The sequence below is a fragment of the Neofelis nebulosa genome, chromosome 10, assembly GCF_028018385.1.
Source record: "Neofelis nebulosa isolate mNeoNeb1 chromosome 10, mNeoNeb1.pri, whole genome shotgun sequence".
Classification (NCBI taxonomy): Eukaryota; Metazoa; Chordata; class Mammalia; order Carnivora; family Felidae; genus Neofelis; species Neofelis nebulosa.
In genome coordinates, this window is record NC_080791.1 from 66,107,341 (window position 1) to 66,132,234 (window position 24,894).

The 24,894-nt window shown below is 34.9% G+C and overlaps 1 protein-coding gene and 1 non-coding gene across 2 annotated transcripts in view; both read left to right on the forward strand.

The window, feature by feature from the left end:
- Positions 1–24,894, forward strand: part of IPO7 (importin 7) — a 47,470-nt gene that overhangs the window by 19,865 nt on the left and 2,711 nt on the right. Inside the window, exons 5-24 of the mRNA XM_058688192.1 lie at positions 244–400; positions 1,924–2,013; positions 4,740–4,834; positions 5,223–5,307; positions 7,702–7,836; positions 8,494–8,593; positions 10,356–10,432; positions 10,587–10,703; positions 12,939–13,028; positions 13,442–13,607; positions 13,760–13,920; positions 15,712–15,840; positions 17,756–17,822; positions 17,899–18,024; positions 18,453–18,550; positions 20,522–20,617; positions 21,277–21,497; positions 21,588–21,793; positions 22,955–23,161; positions 24,468–24,584. Of these exons, the coding sequence (XP_058544175.1) occupies positions 244–400; positions 1,924–2,013; positions 4,740–4,834; positions 5,223–5,307; positions 7,702–7,836; positions 8,494–8,593; positions 10,356–10,432; positions 10,587–10,703; positions 12,939–13,028; positions 13,442–13,607; positions 13,760–13,920; positions 15,712–15,840; positions 17,756–17,822; positions 17,899–18,024; positions 18,453–18,550; positions 20,522–20,617; positions 21,277–21,497; positions 21,588–21,793; positions 22,955–23,161; positions 24,468–24,584 (2,540 nt within the window). The remainder of the gene's footprint in view (positions 1–243; positions 401–1,923; positions 2,014–4,739; positions 4,835–5,222; positions 5,308–7,701; positions 7,837–8,493; positions 8,594–10,355; positions 10,433–10,586; positions 10,704–12,938; positions 13,029–13,441; positions 13,608–13,759; positions 13,921–15,711; positions 15,841–17,755; positions 17,823–17,898; positions 18,025–18,452; positions 18,551–20,521; positions 20,618–21,276; positions 21,498–21,587; positions 21,794–22,954; positions 23,162–24,467; positions 24,585–24,894) is intronic.
- LOC131488959 (small nucleolar RNA SNORA23) lies at positions 13,177–13,360 on the forward strand. Its single transcript, XR_009250335.1, has one exon. It is a non-coding gene; the product is annotated as a small nucleolar RNA SNORA23 (small nucleolar RNA).

Genomic DNA, 24,894 nt, shown 5'->3' on the forward strand with positions numbered 1-24,894 from the left:
TAATGAATGTTCAGAAAATTTTAAATATTTTATTATTATTTCAGGGTTTTCTTAAGTTGCTTTTGCTTGTGATTTGGTTCCGTAGTTGGTTTTTCTTTTTCTTTCTAGGAATCTAAAGTTGCTTAGGAAGTATTTGTTTATATATTTATGTGAACAAACAAGCAGTTTAATTTTGTAACTCATACATATAAATAAAATTGTTAAATAAATTCTTACAGAATTAGTTTGTATTCCTACCCAAAGGTACAAGAAACCAGAGGAACGGAGTCCACTGGTAGCAGCAATGCAGCATTTTCTGCCAGTTCTAAAGGACCGTTTTATCCAGCTTCTTTCTGATCAGTCTGATCAGTCTGTCCTTATCCAGAAACAAATTTTCAAGATCTTCTATGCTCTTGTTCAGGTAATTTTTATAAAACCATTTTTATATGTAATAAGTCTGTCTTTGCTACATTAAAAGATAAAGAATTTCCATGTCTTAATTTCATGTGAAAATCTGGATCAAGTAGATCTTTTGCTAGTCAAATATAAATCACCAAAATTGTAAGTACATTAAAAGTCTTACCAAGCACACTTCCCTAAATACACAAACAACTCCAATAGATCTTAAATTATAACTGGTCAATCTTAAGCTCCCTTAAACCATCTAACACTATTTACAAAATCAGTAAAAATTTTTTATGCCTTTCACCTTAAGCATTCACAAAGTTTGAAAATCAATTACTGAAATTACAGTTTATATCTAGCATGAACCTGATATGCCAAATGTACCTAGATTGTCCAAGTAATTACAAAACCTATTCCTAAGCTTAACACAAAAATGCTAGTACTTTTGATTTACTTGACTGGCACACAATAATGGGCTTCATCATTTTTACATATTCTAAGTCTGCGATAAAAGATATCCACTAAGAAAGTGATTGTATGTATATTCTCAGTGGGATGTAATTATTTATATGAAACCATTTTTGATCAGTATTAAAAGTCTGGTTCTTTTTGTGCCATGTAGCCAAAGAAGGATTCATCTCATCTACTAGGACCTTTGGTTCAATCCATGCCCTTGCTTAACTTTTAAAATATAATTTAAATAGAACTGTACTTCCCCAAAGATTGTAACCGACTCTATTGTTTGGTTGGATTTTGCATTTCTTTGCTAAATCTGTAGATTTAATAGATTTAGACAATCTCTTATCTCCCAGTCTTAAGCAAAGGGCACTTGAAGTGATTCGGATATATACTATCTATACTGTTTTCGTTTGTTTTCTAGTTGGTAAGATTATAACTTTTTTAGATTGTTATTTTTATAAATTGTTCTAGGGCATAGGACAAAATAGTTACCTCCCCAACTAATTTTTTTTGACACCAGCATACCCTGGTATCAAAATATAGCCCTGTCTCACTTGTGAAAATAGATAGATATCCTAAAATTCTAAATAGGATATTGATTTTATGAGCCCATTAAGAGGATTTATCCAAGGAACAGAGTGGATCAACAGATCAGTTTTTGTGATTAACTCATATTACATGAAAAAAAAAAAAAGACCTGTAATCATGTTTAAGAATATCAGATAAAGCATTTGATCAAACTTAATAAGCATTCCTACTTAAAACAACTCTTAAGAGTCCTGGAATAGAGATTTTCTTCACTTGATAAAAGACATTCACTAGAAGTCCATAATGTCACTCCTGTGGTGAAAATAAAACATACTCCCAGTAATTTGGATGACAAGGATGCCTACTGTCATTGCCACAACTCTCCATTGTAGATAACTGACCAGATCAGCCAAATGAGAAATTTGGTTGGGTACTAAAAACAGGAATTATGGATTAAATGAAATACTTTTTGTAGGTTTTGTGAAGAATTAAAGGAAGTGAGACTTTCTTTTGTAAGGATTTTTAAATAATTGATTCTTGATTTTCATTCAGTATACACTACCACTGGAACTGATAAACCAACAGAACCTGACAGAATGGATAGAAATTTTAAAGACTGTAGTGAACAGAGATGTACCTAATGTAAGTAAGTCTCCTTGTGTTCTTAACATTACTAAAATACTTAAGTATCTTTTGAAAATTTTAACTGATCTTTCCTGTAAATTTTTTAAGAGTTTATATAATTCATAATACAAATTATTCTAGATGGAGAGACCACTTTGTTTACATATGTGCATATACTAAGTAAAAAATTATAAAGGGTTATTTCATATATTATTATTTAGGTACGTATATATATCTCTTTATCTTTATTCTTCTGTTTCTTTTCAGTTTTTATTTATTAATATTAAAAATCTTATTTAGGTTTTATTTTATTTAACTAAATTCTACACCCAGAGGTGGGGGTCAGACTCACGACTTTAAGATCAAGAGTTGCACGCTCTTCATCACCTCACATAGTTACAAAATTCTTTTCTTATAAGAATTTTAAAGATCTACTCTCTTAGCAACCTTCAAGTATACAGTACAGTATTGTTAACTATAGTCAGTATGCTGAACATTACATATCTAGGACTTCTTTATCTTATAATTGACAGTTTATATTTTTTGACTACCTTCTTAAATTTACCATGGTAGTCATTTCACAATATATGCATATATCAAATCATTGTGTTACACATGTTAAGTTAATACAATGTTATATGTTAACTATGTATAATTTTAAAAGACACTCATTGTTAGATTTTAACCTACTAATTTATCAGACACTTATGAACCAGGGGAAGAATTTGGCAAATTAGTAAAACTTTGTAGTTAGTTACATTACTTGTTTTTTTAAATAACAACTTTATAAAGCCCACATGCCGTAAAATTCACCTTTTCAAAGTATACGATTCAGTGATTTTTAGTACAGAAAGAATTGTCCAGCTGTGTTTTTAATTTAATCACAATTTTAAAAATAACAGCTATATTTCTTTATAATCTAGTTCTCTAGAGAGGTAGGGGAATTCATAGGTCCCAAATACATAAAATGTTTTAAGTGTTCTTACATACCTTATTTAATCCTCAAAAACTCCCTCTGAATTTATTTTAAAAAAATTTTTTTAATGTTTATTTTTGAGAGAGAGAGAGAGCGCGCACGCGTGAATGGAAGAGGGGCAGAGAGAGAGGGAGACACAGAATCCGAAGCAGACTCTAGGCTCTGAGCTGTCAGCACTGAGCCTGATGCGGGGCTCAAACTCAACTGTGAGATCGTGACCTGAGCCGAAGTAGCACGCTTAACCGACTGAGCCACCCAGGCGCCCCTCTGGATTTATTTTAAGTAGAGACCTAGAAGGGTTATGTAATTTATCTAAAATAATTTTATTAGTGGCATAAGTGAGACCAACCTCGTGTTCTGTGGTTTATCGCTTAAATTTTTATCTTAAAGAAAAAAAAAACCGTGTAGAAGAAATAAATAGGACATTTCTCCCACTCTGCAGGAAACTGTACACATTTAATAGGTACAACATATAATTTTGTTTATTTTGAGAGAGCATGGGCAGAGAGATTGAGGGAGAGAGAGAGAATCCCAAGCAGGCTTCACGCTATCAGTGCAGAGCCTGAAGTAGGGCTCAGTCTCACAAACCATGAGATCATAATCTGAGCCTAAATGAGTTAGATGCTTAACCCCTTGAGCCACCCAGGCACCCCTATAATTTTTATTTTTTTATTTAATTTTTCGTTTTGATTTTAGAAAGCATGAGAGGGGGAGAGAGAAAGAGAATGAATCTTAAGCAGGCTCCACACTGAGCGTGGAGTCCGACATGGCGCTTGATCCCACAACCTGGGATCAAGACCTAAGCTGAAATCCAAGAGTCAGTTGCTCAACCCACTGAGCCACCCAGGAGCCCCACAAAATATAATTTTAAAATTTTCATTTATATACTCTGTACTTTTTGGGTATAATTTATAAATATGCACATACTATAAATAAATATCCCAGTGAGTTAGCAGTTATATGTATCCATGTAATTGCCTAAAATATTTGCTGGTAGTTAGCTTTAGTCATTCCTACCATTACCATTCTTATTTATGGCACCATAGATTAGTTTTGCCTGTTCTAGAACTTAATAAAAGTAATTATTTGTATTTACCTTCTTTTGCATAATGTATTTATGGTATGTATTCATGTTGTGTGGTAATAGTTTGTTTCTTATATATTCATGTTGTATTGTAGTAGTTTGTTCTTTTTTATTACCAAGTAATATTTTGTTTTGTGGATATACTACAATTATGTATTCATTCACAAGTTGATGGACATCTGGTGGTTTCAGGATTTTAGTAGTACAAATGAAGCTGCTATGAATGTTCTTACAGAAATCGTATAATCACAAATTTTCATTTTTCTTGAGTAAATACAGTCTCTAAGACTACCTCCAATCTCTAGACTATTTACAACTGAATAACCATGAGTAACACTGTTCTTACTATAGAAACATTTCATGTTACCTTTTAGAGAACTTTACCCAAATTTGACTTAAGAAAACTGAAAATTGAGGGGCACATGGGTGGCTCAGTCAGTTAAGCGTCCGACTCTTGATTTCAGTTCAAGTCATGATATTATGGTTTGTGAGTTAGAGCCCCACCCCAGGCCCGTTCTGACATCATGCAACCTGCTTGCGATTCTCCCTTTCTCCATTTCTCTCTCTGCTGCTCTCTCATTCTCTCAAAATAAATAAATAAACCAGAAAAAAAAAAAAAAGACTCATTTAAAAAAAAAAACTATCTCGTTATTTATTTATTTTTAAATAAATATCTCTTTAAAGGAAACACTTCAAGTTGAAGAAGATGATAGACCTGAGTTACCATGGTGGAAATGTAAGAAGTGGGCTTTACATATCTTAGCAAGGCTTTTTGAAAGGTAAGTTTCTCTCAGTATATGATGATTTAAGTTTATTTTTTCAAGCATTTGGTTTTATAAGTGTTGATATATAAAGCAATATAGAGAAACAGTGTGGGGGCACCTGGGTGGCTCAGTCAGTTTAGCATCTGATTCTTGATTTCAGCTCAGTTGGTGGGATCAAGCCCTGCTCACAGTGATGGGATCTCTATCTCACCGCTCACAGTTGGTGGGATCAAGCCCTGCTTTGGGCTCCATGCTGACAGCAGGGAACCTGCTTGGGATTCTCTCTCCCTTTTTCCGCCTACCCCTGCATGCGCACATGCTCTCTCTCCCTCCCTCTCAAACATTCAAAAAAAAGAAAGAAAGAAAGAAAGAAACAGTGGGTGTTTTAATAATGTTTTTTTAGATATGGAAGCCCTGGCAATGTTTCCAAGGAGTATAATGAATTTGCTGAAGTATTTCTGAAGGCATTTGCAGTTGGTGTCCAGCAGGTAAGTCTAAGAATTTTTCTAAGTTGAAACATGGCATTATTAGGTTAATTTCTGTCTTGCTTTTCATAGTTCATTGGTATCCAAAGCTGCATGAACTCTGTAGCAGTTGTCATTTTTGGTCTTAGGTGTTTATTATTCTCTTTAACTTTTTGAGAACCTCAACAAACGTCTATTTATGTGAGTTATACCTAGTGGTATTTATCATATTAGAAATTAAAATTTAAGAGTTAATTCATTTAAAAATAATAAACTTCTTATATATTAACACACAATACATGTTTTTTTTTTTAATAACTGTTCCCCAAATGAAAAGTTTTTAGCAAAAAGAAATGGCATTGTTAAACATTTTTACTAATATTTTTAATGTCTGGCTTAAGAAAAGACAGCTATATACTCATCTACCTATGTAATCAGTCTTTTGTTTTGGTGGACATAAATAACTGTGCATGGACTCAGAGATAAGTTGGAAAAGGAAAGGCTTTTTTTTTTTTTTTTTTTTTAAAGTTTATGTATTTATTTTTGAGAGAGAGTATGAGCAGGGGAGAGAGAGAGAGAATGAATCCTAAACAGGCTCAGCACTGTCAGTGCAGGGCTTGAACTTAAAAACCGTGAGATCACGACCTGAGCTGAAGTCAGAGTCAGACGTTTAACCAACTGAGCCACCCAGGCACCCTGGAAAGAATGTTTTAATAGACTTTCACATAGTTGTGGAAATTCTTTGATAACCACATCAAAATTTGATAGTGGTAGTTTCTCTCTCTCTCTTTTTAAGTAAACTCTACACCCAACCTGGGGCTTGAACTCACGAGTCCAAGATCAAGAGTTACATGTTCTATAGACTGAGCCAGCCAGGTGTCCCAAGTGGTAGTTTCTTAAAGGTTAATTGCAGTATAGAGTTTGTAAGAACAAATATTTTATATTCTGTTACATTAACACCTGTTGATCTATATTGCACTTTATTTTTTAATATATGAAATTGTCAAATTGGTTTCCATACAACACCCAGTGCTCATCCCAAAAGATGCCCTCTTCAATACCCATCACCCACCCTCCTCTCTCTCCCACCCCTATATTGCACTCTAAATGGATCTTTTATCCATACATGATTTTGTAACATACGGTCATTTGGAAAATTGAGTTAATGAATATTTTCCAAATGTTAATACATTGCATTATTCATATTAAAAAGCAATTACAAGGACTCCTGGATGGCCCAGTTGCTTAGGCGTCTGACTCTTGATTTTCGCTCAGGTCACGATCTCACGGTTCCTGAGATTGAGCCCCTTGTCCGGCTCTGCACTGACAGCTCAGAGCCTGCTTGGGCTCTCTCTCCTCCTCATTCTGCCCATCCCCCACTGACACGGTTTCTCTCAAAATAAATAAATAAACATTAAAGAAAAATAAAAAATCACATTAACTAATGTCACCACTGATGTTATTAGAAATATCTTTAAATATTGGAAAGCTGACTAAGTAGATCTAAGTGTTTAGGTGTAAGATTTTGAGAATTCTAATTTTTGTTTAAAGCTTAGATTTTAGCACCAGGAATGTATTTTTGGTTATTTTCCTTGAAGGGAAAAGGCACTTTTTGTTCATTTTTGAGGAAAGATACACAAGTCTAAATAACCACAATTTGTCAGGTTTTCTTTCAAGTATATGGTGGTGTTTGATGGGAAAAGCTATTACTTATTTCATGTTTTCTTCCAACCCCTGTACTTTGGTATGTAGCAAAAGTGCTACACATATACTCCTCATTTAATAATATTTATATTTCTGATTCATTAAGAGTGTTCTTAAGGAGAGGTTGTTCTGCGTTTAATATGGCCATAAAGAGTATGACAGCTGCTTGTACACTTTGGTGCCTGCCACTGCTGTATTCATGTTAGGCACCAGAAGTTTTGCCACCATTGCTTTTGTACCATCGATGTAGATGTCACACAGTAAAAAGGGCAAATAAAGTCTTAGCATTGTTATGAAAATAGTTTTGACCTCATAGACCTGTGAGAGGTCTGTGGGCCAAATCTTGACAATATCAATTAGAATTAGAACTCATGGCAGACATGGTTTGGGCAAGGTTTTTCAGGGAGGTAACTAATAATATTGGGCTGTCACAAAAGATTGTGATATGTTCAGTAAGTAACCTATGATTTTCTCTTACTATACTTAATTAGAAACTAGCCCTTTGAAATAGTACTATTTCAGTTTGTTTATAGGAATACCTTGGGATTAAATATGGTTCTCTAATATATAATTTTAAAAATTCGTTTTAAAATATGGTTATTTTATAATGATGATTTGGGTATTAAGATATGTGTGTCAGGTGTTTTGGCTGGCTTAGAAGTGGTTAAAATTTCTATTTAACTTTTGGTTTTTGCTCAAAACTTTTTTTCAAAGGTTTTATTAAAGGTATTATATCAGTACAAGGAGAAGCAATATATGGCTCCTCGAGTTTTACAGCAGACATTAAATTATATTAATCAAGGAGTTTCACATGCCCTCACCTGGAAGAATCTGAAGCCTCATATACAAGTAATAATTTTCTATCTGAAATGTTTTTCTGGAAAATATAATGGAAATAACAATTATCATAAATGTTGAAAAATGCATATTTTGTTGACTTATGTTAGTCTAGTTCTTTTAATTGTTTTGAGAGTATAGTAGGAATGAGACCATACCTTGACATAAACTTTTAAAAGGTACTTTTTTAATATTCAGAATTTTTTAAAATTTTAATTTAAAACTATTATTTTAAAGCTTGCCTTTAAATTTTTTTTTTTTTTTTTAACTTGCCTTTAAATTCTTTTGGTTGGCTTAAGATTATAACATTTTAATTATATAATTTGGAGTAAGCAAAGGACTGCTTCACCAGATTAGTTTTGGGGATAATTAGCTTATATACTATTTCTATGAGTAATGTATTTGCTTTATTACAACGATAGGATTTGATGGACTAAAATTTCATATTGTATTTTTCTCAGAATATTAATTGCTACCTATATACACATAAGTCTTATTTTATAATTACTTGTTTCACAAAGGGTAATAGTTGATCTGAGAATCATTACTAAAGTTTGATATTAAGCTTAAAATACATATTATAGGGTTGGTTTTGCTTTAGCACTTAAAATTCCAGGTTTAAATTTGAAGACTGACTTAAGGTTACTTTTCTTAACTTTTAAATCGCAGGGCATTATCCAAGATGTTATTTTTCCCTTGATGTGCTATACAGATGCTGATGAGGAACTTTGGCAAGAAGATCCTTATGAATATATACGCATGAAGTTTGGTAAATTTTCACTTTCTTAGAAATAAAATGTCAGTAACTAAGTTTGTATAATAAACCTAGGGGAGTTTTAAGGCCTCATCTTTGGTATGGTACTGAAAAATCTTTATAGACCCCCACTTTTTGGGGTCTATTCATTAGTTATGGCATGATTGTCTGTCTTTCTTTTCTTTTCTTTTCTTTTCTTTTCTTTTCTTTTCTTTTCTTTTCTTTTGGGGTCTATTCATTAGTTATGGCATGATTGTCTGTCTTTCTTTTCTTTTCTTTTCTTTTCTTTTCTTTTCTTTTCTTTTCTTTTCTTTTCTTTTCTTTTCTTTTCTTTTCTTTTCTTTTCTTTTCTTTTCTTTTCTTTTCTTTTCTTTTCTTTTCTTTTCTTTTCTTTTCTTTTCTTTTCTTTTCTTTTCTTTTCTTTTCTTTCTTTCTTTCTTTCTTTCTTTCTTTCTTTCTTTCTTTCTACCTTTCTACCTTTCTACCTTTCTACCTTTATTTATTTTATGAGAGACAGAGCATGAGCTGGGAAGGGGACAGAGAGAGAGGGGAAGTCACAGATTCTGAAACAGGCTCCAGGCTCCGAGCTGTCAGCACAGAGCCCGACGCAGGGCTTGAACCCATGAACCATGAGATCATGACCTGAGCCGAAGTTGGCCACCCAACTGACTGAGCCACCCAAGCGCCCCCACCCCCCTTTTTTTTCATGTTTGTTTATTTTTGAGAGAGAGGAAAGAGACAGCATGAGCAGGGAAGGGACAGAGAGAGAGGGAGACAGAATCCAAAGCAGGCTCCAGGCTCTGCGCTGTCAGCACAGAGCCTGACGCCGGGCTCAAATTCACAAACTGTGAGAACTGAGATCATGACCTGAAGCAAGGTCAGACGACTAACCACTTGAGCCACCCAGGCACCCCGATGATCTGCATTTTTAACAGACACAAATATAGTAGTGTTACTGAGTTACAGTTTGTGGATGTGTTTCTGGCATATGCCAGAATTGTTGCAAATTCAAGATTACACCTTAATACTAAGTGTCTGAACTATACTTTCGGATCTCATGTCAGTCATCATATGTGTGGGAATTGAGAAGATGCATATTGGAAACTGTATCACATGGAGTCTCTGCATGGAACTAAGGATTTGTAATTTGGCTCATGTTGAGTATTAGTTCTTCCTACCAAAATCTTTTGTATTTGCAGATTATTCTTTTGTGACCATATTGTGGAAATTCTCACATTTGTAGTGTTTTGTATTAAAGAAAATAATCACTAGGAGAAATTGATGGATTAACATTTTAATTTGTACAGAAAAGACATGAAATTAAGCTGTTGCAAAATTATGTAGGAATCTGGGTTCATTTTCATACCTTGCATGTAGATTTAGACAACTTTTTTATTTACTTATATCACAAAATCTTATTTTTATTGATTTTCAACCATTTAAGAATATGAAAAACAATTCTTTTCTTATGGGCAGTAGAAAGACAGGTGATGGCCTGGATTTGGTCCAGGGCCATAGTTCGCCACCCTCATCTTGGAGATAAAGGAGATACAAAATGAGAGCGATTTGAAAGGCAGTGCTTATTTCTGCAAAGGTACTGTTGTAGCAAACTTCAAGGGACTTAAAAGTTAGCATTTAGAATAAACTTATCAGAATACCCATCTGACAACTTTTAAGGTCTGTTTTTTACAGAGCATCATTTGTAAATTTTGTGAAAATGTTTGTTGAAGAAATTGAAATTACTGGGTTTCGTATTAATTTTAAATTTATTCTTTAGATGTGTTTGAAGACTTCATTTCTCCTACTACCGCTGCCCAAACACTTTTGTTCACAGCTTGTAGCAAGAGGAAAGAGGTAGGTTGTTTAGGTAACTTTTGCTTTAATATTTAAAATTTGTTCAGGTGTATGCTCAGCTTTTAATGTTAGCCATGTAAGTCCTTTTGTCTTTTTGTTTTTGTTAAGGATTGTTTGGAAATCACTTAAGTATTACTTTTCTTTTTTAATCTAGGTACTGCAAAAGACAATGGGATTTTGCTATCAGATTCTTACAGAACCGAATGCTGATCCTCGAAAAAAAGATGGAGCCCTGCATATGATTGGATCTTTAGCTGAAATACTTCTCAAGGTATTTCTTTTTGTGTGCAAGTGATTTATTAATAGTTTTATTGAGATACAATTCACATACCATAATGCTCACCCATTAGAGTGTATAATTCAGTGGGTTTTATTCACAGAGTTGTATAACCATCATCCCCAAAAGTGTTAGCAGTCACATTCCATTTTTTTCCAGAGCTTTCAGCCCTAGGCTACCCCTAATCTACTTTTTGTCTTCTGTACAGGTTTACCTATTTTGGACATTTCATGTAAAGGGAATGTGCTCCATTAGGAGTAGGGCTTTTTCAGTTAGCACAATATTTTCAAAGTTCATATTGTGGCCCGTGTCAGTACTTCATTCCTTTTTGTTGCCAAATAATGTTCTATTGTATTGATATACCACATTGTATTTATCCATTCATCGATGGATGGACATTTGTATTGTTTCCATTTGAAGCTGTGATCATTTATATACACGTTTTTGTGTGCATGTAATATTTTTACCTCTCTTGGGTAATACATACCTAGGATTCAAATTGCTGTCATATTTTGAGAAAGTGCCAGACTGTTTTCTGAAGTGGTGTATCATTTTATATTTTTATCAGCCATGTATGAGGGTTCCAGTTTCTATGTCCTCACTGATTCTTAGCAATCCTTTTTATTATAGCCATCCTAGTTGGTGTCAAATGATATTTCATTGTGGTTTTGATTTCCATTTCCCTGATGACTAACAACATTGAGAATCATTTTTGATGTACTTATTGGCTATTGTTTATCTTCTTTGGAGATATTTTCAAATTCCTTACCTACTTTTAACTGGATTGTCTTTTCATTGTTGAATTATTAAGAGTTCTTTGTATATTCTAAATACTAGATGGTTTTTATAATGATTTGCAGGTATTTCTGCCATTTTGTGGGTTATCATTTTACTTGATGCCCTTTGAAGTACAAGTTTTAATATGATTTTGAAATTATGTCCAGTTAATATTTTCTTTTGCTGCTTATGCTGAAGATACTTCTTTTTGTAGGAGTTACTTTCATATTGCAAGGTAATTGTAAAATAGTGGGGTTTTCTCTTTGAAAAACTTATCTTTTAAGGAAATTTATAAACATGAATGTATCCATTTGCAACTTAGGAACATCATGCTTTTTGTGACATAAATTTTCTAGTAAATAATGACCCTGGGTTAGATTTATGTTTAAGAACCTCAGCTTAATTGTACACATTGTGTCTGGCTTCATAAATTTGAAATTTGTTTTTGCTTAAAAGCTAATAAATGATAACAAATTTCAAGTAAATATTTAGTCACAGAATCATCCAACTCCCAGGAACCTTGTTCCATGTCACCATTTGTAGGTATATTTTGTGTATTTTTCAGCTTTTCTATATCTGTCTATCCATCCTTCTGTTAGTTTATAAATTAAAGACAATGGTTATTTGTTGTATGGAAGGCTGGGAATCTTGAGTGAGTGATCTTGGCAAGTTCAGATTTTTCTGTCTTTTTATTTTTAGGTAATTTTAGACTCAAAGAAAAATTGCAAAAATAGTTCTCATTACTCTTCCCCTAATGTTACCTACCATCTTAGATAGCCATCCACAATTCTCACAACCAGGAAATTAATGTTGCTGGGATACTATTCACTAATCTTACAGACCCCTTTCATGTTTTGCAAGAATTCCCTCTAATGTCCTTTTTTCTGGTCCATGACCAGTCCAGGATCCCACATTGCATTTAGTTCCCATGTCTTAGTCTTCAGTTCTTGAAGTGTTTATTAGTTTTTAATGTGATGTAATATGCAATTCCAGGAACTCTTAAAAGCTTGTTACCACTTAGAAAAGACCCTACTTTAAGACTAATGAGAGCCTTTTTAGATATCCAGATTACCTTGAAAACAAGGTCTTTTCTCAGTGTATGTTATATTCCTTTAGAACTTTTCCAGAGAGGTTTTTTTCATTGTGATAGTTATTATAAGGTAAGGAATAAAATTAACCACACTTCCATCCTTCAAACATAATTACTGTTAAGATCTGGTGTAATTGTTTTCTAAGCAAATGAGGTAAAAGGATGAAAGAAAAGGTATTCTGTGTTTTTTGATGGTTACGTTTGAGAATGAGAAAATTAGATATTGATACTGAGGTACAAAGAATCAGAATAAATGTATGGTTTGACATCAGTAGTGATTTTTAACATTAGTGTATTTATTTGGTATTTAAGATGATTACATCTGGAATTCTTTCAAAAATAATTGTTGTTTATATTGACAGAAAAAGATCTACAAAGATCAGATGGAATACATGTTGCAGAATCACGTATTCCCTCTCTTCAGCAGTGAACTAGGCTATATGAGAGCGAGGGTATGTGTTAAAGCTGTATTAATTTATACATTTTTGTCTTGTAATGAATAACTGCTTATGTGGACTTTTATGTGGAAACTTTTTAATGCTCACCTTAAAAGCCATATTTCATGTTAGACTCCTGTTTCATGTAAGTATTTAAATGGCTGATATAATGTGTGCATAGTTTTCATCTGTGTCTGATAGCAGTGTCTGCCTGTGTTTTGCATTCAGATCTTGCTATCCACACAAACATCATGCAGCCAAAGAGTAAGTTGGGATCATAGTACTGGTCTAGTGTTGTCTCTTTGGACATCTCTACCACTGGCCAGCCTCCAGATTCCCACACACAAAACTTTGGGAATAGAGGTACTGTAGCTTGTGGCAATTTAATATAGGATATCTATAGTAACTCATTGCATTTTTTTAAAAAGGCTTGCTGGGTCCTTCACTACTTTTGTGAAGTGAAGTTCAAAAGTGACCAGAATCTGCAAACGGCCTTAGAGCTGACTCGAAGATGTCTGATAGATGATAGGGAAATGCCTGTGAAAGTGGAAGCTGCCATTGCACTTCAAGTGTTGATCAGCAATCAAGAAAAGGGTAAAGGATTTTATCTCAAAAATAATATAGTGTTTTTATACATAATTGTACAAGGCATCTTAGGAACTTGATACCTTGTGAAGGTGCCTATGTTTATTCTTTGATATATATAAGGTTTTAAGGAGTTTTGTTTCCATTTTTTTCTCTCACAGCTAAAGAATACATCACGCCATTCATCAGACCTGTAATGCAGGCTCTTCTTCATATTATAAGAGAAACAGAAAATGATGATCTTACCAACGTAATTCAGAAAATGATCTGCGAGTATAGTGAAGAAGTTACTCCTATTGCAGTAGAAATGACACAGCATTTGGTATGTTTTTTTGAGCCAATCACTTATTCATTACTTACAACAAATATTTTCAGAGTGTACTGTGTATCAGGTAGTGTTCTAAGCCTCTGACGTATATTTAGGCTCATTTAGTACTTTCACAGTCCTATGTGAAGAATATTCCTTTTTTTTTTTTTTAAGTTTATTGTGAGAGAGAAAGAGACTGCAAGCAGGGTAGGGACAGAGAGAGAAGGAGAGAGAATCCCAAGCAGGCTCTGCGGTGTCAGTGCAGAACCCGACGTGGGGCTCGAACCCATGAACCATGAGATCATGACCTGAGCTGAGATCAAGAATCTGTTCTTAACCAACTGATCCACCCAGGCGCCCCAGGAATATTCCTAACTGAGAAAGTGTGAACTATGAAAAGGTTAAGTAACTTGCCAAAGCTAGAACGGTGGATCTGGGATTCACCCTTCAAGTGTACACCTCCAAAACACACTGGGGCGGGGGGGGGGGGGGGGGGGTGTTTTTCTTTTCTTTTTTTTTTTTTTTTTTTAACGTTTATTTATTTTTGAGACAGAGAGAGAGCTTGAACGGGGGTGGGGCAGAGAGAGAGGGAGACACAGAATCGGAAGCAGGCTCCAGGCTCTGAGCCATCAGCCCAGAGCCCGACGTGGGGCTCGAACTCACGGACCGTGAGATCGTGACCTGAGCTGAAGTCGGACTCTTAACCGACTGAGCCACCCAGGCGCCCCCTTTCTTTTTTTTTTTTTTTTTTCAAGTGTATGTATTTTGAGAGAGAGATAGCATGAGTTAGAGAGAGGGAGAGAGAGAATCTCCAGCAGGCTCTGCACTGGCAGTGCAGTACTTGAATACCATGGAGCTTGAACCCACAGAGCTGTGAGATCATGACCTGAGCCAAAACCAAGAGTTGGACACTCAACTAACTGAACTACCCAGGCACACCCCTCCCCCCTTTTAAAAATATTTTGGAGATTGAGAGTGTGAGTGGGGGAGAGGGGCAGAGGGAGAGAGACAATGCCAAGCAGGCTACACGTTGAGCATGGACTCAATCCCACTATCCTGGACTCATGACCTCAGCCGAAAAGAAATAAAGAGTCAGACACTCGGGGTGCCTGGGTGGCTCAGTTGATTAGGTGTCCAACTCTTGATTTCAGCTCAGGTCATAATCTCATGGTTCGTGGGTTCAAGCCCTGGGTCAGGCTCTGTGCTGACAACATGGAGCCTGCTTGGGATTCTGTCTCCCTCTCTCTCTGCCCCTCCCATGCACATGTGCATGGTGCGCGCGTGCTCTCTCTCTCTCTCTATTTCAAAAGTAAATAAACATTAATAAAAAGAAAAGTCAGACATTCAACAGACTGTGTCCCCTAGGCACCCTGTGCATTATTAGCTATGACTCCACCCTTTACTTCTCGGAAGTTTCTTTGAAAATGATTGAATTTTATAACAAAAAACCTTGATTAATATACCTATATCTGGGCATTGTTGAATGTTAGCCAGTAAAATTAATAAAAATACTCATAATATTAAGCACTTTCTATGCCTTGCCTCTTTTAATCCTCACAGTTCTCTATCATAAATTTCTCAAATGAGATGTTAGGACTAATGGGTCAAGTAACTTTAAGGTCACCTACTAAATCGCAGAGCCATATTGTTTGATTGTAGAGCCAGGCTCTTAATTATTATTAACCAGTTTGGTGATATTGATTGGTTTTTCTGTCCCAGTGAGAACATTTTAAAAATGAAGTTTTAGACCAAAATGTGTTTATACTGCTTTAATGGTAAGCCTAAGTTATTTTCTTTTGAACCTAGGCAATGACATTTAATCAGGTAATTCAGACTGGGCCAGATGAAGAAGGAAGTGATGACAAAGCAGTTACTGCAATGGGAATCCTGAATACCATTGACACACTTCTTAGTGTAGTTGAAGATCATAAAGAGGTAAGAAAATGATCCAGTGTTACAAGGTTTTGATTCAGGTTTTAGGGAATTTAGAGCCATTCTTCAACTGTACTACTGCTTTTGTTTCTTAATTATGATATACTACACATAACATAAAATTTACCATCTTAGCCATTTTTAAGTATATAGTTCAGTGGTTTTAAGCACACATTGTTGTGCTACCATTACCATCATCTTTCTAGTTTTCTTCTTTTATAGTTGTCTTTTAGAAAGAGAATTGTAATCATGAATTTTTTTCTAATGAAATAATTTGGGGCACCTGAGTGGCTCAGTCAGTTAAGCGTCCCAGCTCCTGACTCTTGACTCTTTGTCCCTGCCCAGCTGACATGCGTACTCTCTCAAATAAACTTCATATATTTTTAAAGTTTATTTATTTATTTTTGAGAGAGCAAGTGGGGGAGGTAGAGAGAAGATCCCAAAAAGGCTCCGCACTGTCAGTGCAGAGCCCAGTGTGGGCATCAAACCCATGAACTGTGAGATCATGACCTGAACTGAAATCAAGAGTCGAATATTTAACTATCTGAGCCACCCAGGCATGCCCCTCAAATTAAATAACCATTAAAAAAAAAATAAAAATGAAATAATTTAAAACATAAAGGATAAAGAAAGAGAAACAAAACCAATAATACCCTTTAACCACCACCTAAGTATATTAGATTTTAAAATTTCGTAGGATATCCTTTAAACCTTATTTCTAATAAGAAAAGCAGTTTCAGATAGATGTAATTGAGGCCCTTGGGGTACCACTTCCCAATCTTATTTCCCTACTTCTTTCCCTTAGAAATAACCAGTGTCCTGAATTTAGTGTTTAGAATTCCAGTGCAGATATTTATATGCATAAATCATGTTTTCAGGTTATCTGTGAATTGCCTTTTGCAATATGAAATTTTTTGTAAGCTATTTATATTCTATATTATAATTGGAAATAGGTAGAAGCCATGAGGAATTCTGTAGCTGCCTTATGGTTAACAAATCAGTTTTCACTATATATTTGAAGAGTTGAAAATGTTCTAAGTATATGTATTTGAAATGGATGTCCTGGTTCTATACCCAATTAGTAAATTTTATTGTCTCGTCTCCCCACTTTTTAAACATTCTAATGCCTTCCAGGGATTTGGGATCTGATTGAGGACCATAATGACAATTAAAGAGCAATTTGTATTTTCAGTCTTTCTTAAATGGCTTGGGGCATGGTTCACTATATCTACTGTAATTACATAAATAGAGGTGACTTAAGCATTGGAGTGGTAGAAATAATGCCTTCTTTCAAATAATTTTGCTGTAAGCCACTGACAGTGATGTCTGGACTGCGATAATCTATATATAAACACAAAAAGGTCTGTAATCTATTTGCAAAATGATGTGGCTCCTTTATTTTCATAATTATTTACATTTTCCTAGGATATTATGTTTTCCTTTTTAGGTAAACTACACATTATTGCTTTTGTTTGTTTCATCATAATGGTATTTCATTAAATTTAAATTCCTTGGGGCGCCTGGGTGGCGCAGTCGGTTAAGCGTCCGACTTCAGCCAGGTCACGATCTCGCGGTCCGTGAGTTCGAGCCCCGCGTCGGGCTCTGGGCTGATGGCTCGGAGCCTGGAGCCTGTTTCCGATTCTGTGTCTCCCTCTCTCTCTGCTCCTCCCCCGTTCATGCTCTGTCTCTCTCTGTCCCAAAAATAAATTAAAAACGTTGGAAAAAAAAAAAAATTAAAAAAAAAAAAAAATAAATTCCTTATTGACCCACAATTTTATGAGTCACTTCAAAGCAAAGATTTAAAATGATTTCTTAAAATACTATATATTTCAGTAAGCAGTGAATTACATTTCTGTTATTTAATAATTTATTCAGTGGTGTGGGACAGTTACATACAATTTGTTTTCTCCTCTTTCAGATAACCCAGCAGCTTGAGGGCATCTGCTTACAGGTCATTGGAACTGTTTTACAACAACATGTCTTAGGTATATACCTCTGTGTTTAAAATTTGCTTTTTTACATCAGCAAGCGTTGTCCTAATGACTCCATACTCTCTTTTAGAATTCTATGAGGAGATCTTCTCTTTAGCACATAGTTTGACTTGTCAACAAGTATCTCCACAAATGTGGCAGCTACTACCTTTGGTGTTTGAGGTTTTTCAGCAAGATGGGTTTGATTACTTTACAGGTAAGTCAAGTCAGTAACTCAGTAGAAATACTGAGGATTTCCCCCAATTTGATTCATTTTTAGTATATAACTTAAACATATGCTTTTGAATATTATAAGTGCTCCATTGTTTAGATGTTATCAATAGCAGTTAATGCTCAAGGACAATAACATTGATACCCATTTTATATTTGATTTAGTTATCCTTTTAGGTTTGTTTTCTTTAACACATATTCTCACCTTCCTGCCCCCTATTAGTCTTTTTTGTATAATAATCATCTTTGTATAATACAGACCAACTATAAGGGACCAGACAGTCTCATATTTGATTTCTTTTTCTAAGGAGATTTTTTCAGAAACAAAGCATTTATATTAGTAAAGATATTTAAATTTTATTAATTTTTTGGTTTAATTCATTTTTAATGTTTTTATGCTTTTTATTAATACAGATATGATGCCTCTGCTTCATAATTACGTAACAGTTGATACAGACACACTTCTGTCGGATACCAAGTATCTTGAAATGATATATAGTATGTGTAAAAAGGTAGGTCATTTTTAGTAAATGTAAGGATATATTTCATCAGGCTGGTACTACAAAAAGTATGAAATTGTGAAGAATGAAGGTACATGATACATTATGGCAAATATATGAGTCTGACAGAATAAGGGCTTTAAAAGCTATAAATTAAAAAAGACTGGGTTCTAGATGCCACAGTAATGGCTTTGACAAGTGTTTGTCTTCTTTTTTTTTTTTTTTTTTTTTTTTTTCTTTTCAACGTTTTTTTTTTTTTTTTTAATTTATTTTTGGGACAGAGAGAGACAGAGCATGAACGGGGGAGGGGCAGAGAGAGAGGGAGACACAGAATCGGAAACAGGCTCCAGGCTCCGAGCCATCAGCCCAGAGCCTGACGCGGGGCTCGAACTCACGGACCGCGAGATCGTGACCTGGCTGAAGTCGGACGCTTAACCGACTGCGCCACCCAGGCGCCCCAAGTGTTTGTCTTCTGTCTGCCCTGACATTTAATTGGAGTTACAAATTTTTTTGAATTTTAGAGTGCCTGGAACTTACTTACCTTAGCCTAGTTCTTTGCTAGGCTTTGATTCAAAAGAAGGAAAGAATCAACTGATTTGAGAGATACTTGAAACGATCAGGAATAGTTAGAAGTGTTTATTATAAAGAAAATTCTTGGAGGTTACAGGTTTATGGAGACTATACGGAAGTTATTTAGTAAATAGCAAGATTGTAAAAGCCAAGGATTTTTTTTTTATAATGTTTGTTTATTTTTGAGTGAGAGAGAGAGAGAGAGAGAGAGAGAGAGACAGTGTGGGCAGGGGAAGGGCAGAGAGAGAGGGAGACACAGAATCCAAAGCAAAAGTCAAGGATTTATTTAAAATGAAAGTCAAATAGTACTGTGCCATTTCTTGGAAAATCACAAGTAAGTGTATGGTGAATGTAACTTTTTTTTTATGTTTATTAATTTTTGAGAGAGAGAGAGCATGAGTTGGGGAGGAGCAGAGAGAGAGAGAATCCCAAGCATAGAACCCGATTCAGGGCTTGAACCCACAAACAGTGAGATCACGGCCTGAGCCAAAATCAGAAGTTGGACATTTAATGGACTGAGCCACCCAGGCACCCCAGTTAGTTAGTTAGCTTTATATAATGTTTTTCTTAAACAGAAGGTAGGGAATAAAATCTTTGAATTGGGGTCCTTCAGTATCAGTCAATATAATTGAGTAGCATTTGCAGTTCTATCAGTGTTGAGAGGCAGCAGGGTGTTTAATACCAAGCATTTAAAAAAATGATTTTGTTCTATGGCATTTTTTAGATGGGCTTGTCTCGTTGATCCTTTTCTTTTTGAACATTTCATCACAAAATCATTATCTGGTATATTATTATTTATTGCCAGTTACACAGTGTATGTTACTACTCTGGGAATATTGATATCCATACCATTTATTTGCCTTTTCCAGAAGTTACCCTTAACACTTCGAGTCCTCTAACGCTAACTAGCACAAGTCCAAAAATTTCTTGTCTGGGCACAGCATTTGCCATCAACAGGCTGCCTTTTCTTCTCTCTCACTTCAATGACACTATTTTTTATTTTGTGAGAGGCTTTCCTAGCAATGTTAGCTTCTTAAAATTTATTATCTCTTTCTTTCTGTTTTTATTTTCACTTTACATAAGAGCCAGATATCCTTAAGAAAGGTATGGTGCTTTAGCTACCAGGGTTGTATGAGAAGATAGTAGTTTTCAACATGCAATAATCCAGAATGACACTATAGGGGAAGTGATTTGATTAGACCAGGAGGTAAGAGTGCTGAAATAAGACCAACCAGTAATTCCCAAATCCTCACTGTTGTTTTAGATTATAGTCTGTGTAATAAATATTGCAATCATATATATGAATTAGAATATCTTAAGAAAAACTCCAGAGACTAGACAGGGGACAGAGAAATTCCTTGATTTAAAGGTTTCATGATGATTCATTGCAGTTTTATATTCTGTATTGATCAGGTTCTTACAGGAGTTGCAGGAGAAGATGCAGAGTGTCATGCAGCAAAATTGTTAGAGGTCATCATTCTACAGTGCAAAGGGCGTGGCATTGACCAGGTCAGTGAGGCAATGATTAATGTTTCCTATTTGAGGCTTCAGAGAGAGAGTCTTTCCCTCCAGTTTTTTTCTTTTGGGGTATTTTTTGTATATTTTGTATGTTATTTATTATGACACTATAGATAACATTTTTTTAATTGTTGGCTTAAAGTTAATATATAATGATCATATGTTTAGTATGTCTGAAAATATGACAAGTTTTATGGCTACTTGTTATCATGCAGAGTGAGATTTTTTTTTTATAGTATGCTGTGGGAGTATTGTTTGCCACATTATTACTTCGCAGTAAGAAAGATTTAGTTGTTAAATTTCCATGGTCAGTTTCAGTAGGAGTTTTTTTTCCAGCTCTATTGATATAATTCAAATATAATGTCATATAAGTTTAAGGTGTGTAATATGATGAATTGATACATATATATTGTGGAGTGATTACTATAATAAGGTTATTAGTAAGAATATTGTGAATCCACCTGGCTATTGTGGTGAGGCTCAGTGAAGATTTGTCTTCTCTAAAGTTAGATTTCTCAGTGAATCCCTCAACAATACAAACTATTGGGTCATCCAATGGGGATAAAAAGAAGTTGGTTGGGGCAACAAGTTAATATGGGTAGGATGGTTAGATTACTATTAACAGTTTTGGAATATTTTGCTCTTTATAGTGCATTCCCTTATTTGTGGAAGCAGCTTTAGAGAGACTGACAAGAGAGGTGAAGACAAGTGAACTTCGGACAATGTGCCTGCAAGTTGCCATTGCAGCTTTGTATTATAATCCACATCTCCTTCTGAACACCTTAGAAAATCTTCGTTTCCCTAATAATGTTGAACCAGTTACAAATCATTTTATTACACAGTGGCTTAATGATGTTGATTGTTTCTTGGGGTAAGTGACATACATTGGATCTTTGTTTATTTAACTTGGTGAGAAACTCTGCTTATTAAAAAAAAAGAAAATATTTTATTTATTTTTTAGGCTTCACGACAGAAAGATGTGTGTTCTGGGCCTGTGTGCTCTTATTGATATGGAACAAATACCACAAGTTTTAAATCAGGTTTCTGGACAGATTTTGCCAGCTTTTATCCTTTTATTTAATGGATTAAAAAGAGCATATGCTTGCCATGCAGAACACGAAAATGACAGTGATGATGATGATGAAGCTGAAGATGATGATGAAACCGGTAAGGAATTTGTGGTGGAGGAAGCCAGACTTACCAACTTCGAAATATCATTGGACTTGTTTTTTAGCCCGTCTCCTAAAGAAATATGGATCATAGCCTAATGCTTTCATGTTCATTCATTCATAGAAAGACTGCCTTATCTTCCAAATAGAGTAAGGTGTATGAAGGCAGGAACTTTGGATAGATCTCCAACATGTAAAGCAGTTCTAGGCATTTATGGTTTTTAGTGTGGCAAACATCTATCGTCTGTTAGCGCTAACACCTAAGTATACCTACGCTATAAAATTAAGTCAATTAGATGTTGGCTAATACATTTCATCCTTAGAACACTAGACTATAAGAGTATAAATTGATAGAAAGTTGGGTAATGGTTTAAAAAAAAAAAACAAAAACAAACTCCCAAAAGCTACTCTGTGGATATAACATAAACTGTAATTTTTTTATTGGTATTTGGTTTGGTATATACCATAAGTTCCAGAGAACAATAAGTGCTGAATCTCATATTATGTAATCCTTTTTCAGACCTCTAGTATTAAGAATTGTGGTTGGGTTTCTTGGGATTTCTATGAGAAATTTTTTATTCTAGGGGCGCCTGGGTGGCTCAGTCGGTTAAGCGTCCGACTTCGGCTCAGGTCATGATCTCACGGTCCATGAGTTTGAGCCCCACGTCGGGCTCTGTGCTGACAGCTCAGAGCCTGGAGCCTGCTTTGGATTCTGTGTCTCCCTCTCTCTCTGTCCCTCTCCCATTCATGCTCTGTCTCAAAAATAAATAAACATTAAAAATAAATAAATAAAATTTAAAAGAAATTTTTTATTCTATTGCTGATTTTATATATATACATATATATATAATTTGTTTCATTATTTTGAGAGAGCGTGCATGTGAGCAGGGAAAGGGCAGAGAGAGAGAATCTCAAGCAGGTTCTGCACTGTCAGCACAGAGCCTGACACAGGGCTTGGTCTCACAAACCATGAGATCATGAGCCAAAATCAAGAGTTGGACACCTAACCAAGTGCCCCTGTTGCTGAGTATTTAAACGCTACTTCCCGAAACTTGAATTTATTCAATTGTGATTTGTAATTTATTGACTGTGGTCACTGTCACTTTGTTGAGTAACAGAATACTGTTAACAAACGCACCTATTTATGACTCTGTGGTAGAGGAACTGGGGAGTGATGAAGATGATATTGATGAAGATGGGCAAGAATATTTGGAGATTTTGGCTAAGCAAGCAGGGGAAGATGGAGATGATGAAGACTGGGAAGAGGATGATGCTGAGGAGACTGCTCTGGAAGGCTATTCCACAATCATTGATGATGAAGATAACCCTGTTGATGAGTATCAGATATTTAAAGCTATATTTCAAAGTAAGTCAACTTGTTATATGTAACTCAGCTAGGTCTATATGATCCATTTTCCTGAATCCATCTGTTCTTGTTTGTGTCTGTCACTTAAAGAAGGGATTTAGGTATATCAAACCCAAACTAGAATATGATTTAGGGATTGGTAGCTAAAGTATACAAAGTCACTTCTACTGTTACCATAGAGTTTCAGAGTATTGCCTCATTTTATTATTTTACTTTTATTTAGATTGTCACGCTGAAACATGCACATTATAAGAAAATGGTGTAGTTCAAAGTTTATACAATGACAGTTCCTCTTTCCCACTTCTGATTCCTAGCCTTTCAGCATTTTCCAGAGGTATCCACTCTTACATCTGTTTGTTGTGTGTTTGTGTATTTGTGTATCTTTTTTTTCCTGGCCAAAACCATAATGAACTTTGGAGAATTTGACCATTTTTAACATTAGTGGTCTTAGAATCCCTTTTCTTTTTTCCTGTAGCACATTGTATGTGGCTTTACCATCTTTTACTTGGACTTCAACAAAATATAACATCAGTGTTCCATCCAGCTTAAGAAATTCAAATTGGCACTATATTTGAAACACCCTTTTCTCCACAGTTAACGACTATGTTGACTGTCAGTTCTATATGAGAACTTTGATGTAGAATAAATTTTCTGATAACCAAGTCATTACTCTTCCAATCCCATGACAAAGCATTTTTGATACAAGGTTACAGAAACACAATAGCTTTTCAAGTTGATCATTTTCAAGTTGCTTTTAACTCTGAATCTTTTATTTTATTATTATTATTTTTTAATGTTCATTTATTTTTGAGAGAGACAGAGCATGAGTAGGGGAAGAGCAGAGAGAGAAGCAGACACAGAATCTGAAGCAGGCTCCAAGCTCTGAGCTGATAGCACAGAGCCCAATGTAGTGCTCAAACCCACAAACTGTCAGATCATGACCTGAGCTGAAGTCAGACACTCAGCCGACTGAGCCCCCAGGCACCCCTAACTCTGAATCTTTTAAATGGTTGAGGTACTTGTAAAGTTTCCCTACTCTATTACTTAATTATATAAGACCTGGTTTCAGTTCTGATTCTTTATTTGCTTAGAGATATAAATTATGAGAATGATTAGATTTTTTTGAGGCATAAGCCAAACCAGAATTTTTCCTTCCTATCACAAATAAAGTAACTTCACTTATTATTGGGAAAATATAAAGTAGATCAGAATGTCGGTATTGGAGGTGAAGTAGAAGGAACAGAATAGAAAGGAACTACCAGGTCTCTCATAATATCCCTTTTTCCCCTTGTTTTCTTTTTAATAGCTATACAAAATCGTAATCCTGTGTGGTATCAGGCTTTGACTCATGGTCTTAATGAAGAGCAAAGAAAACAGTTACAGGATATAGCAACTCTGGCTGATCAAAGAAGAGCAGCCCATGGTATGTCAATTGACCACAACCCCTCTTTAATGCAATTAATGACTTGATTGAGCTTTAAAATCTTTATATTAAATGATTTAAAATTATATAAAAGCTACAATTGTTGCAGGTGATAGGAATTCTGAAGGAAGGAAATGTGAAGGAATAAAGAAATGAATTGTTTTTACCCATAGTGCACTGATTTTAAGTGTAATCGGAGACTACTTTCAGTATACAATAGCTTTGATAAAGTTGCTTAAGCTTACGGTGATGGCTTGATAGTAGAAAGTTCTATTAAAAGTGTAAACAAGTTTTTAGGTTATGACAACTA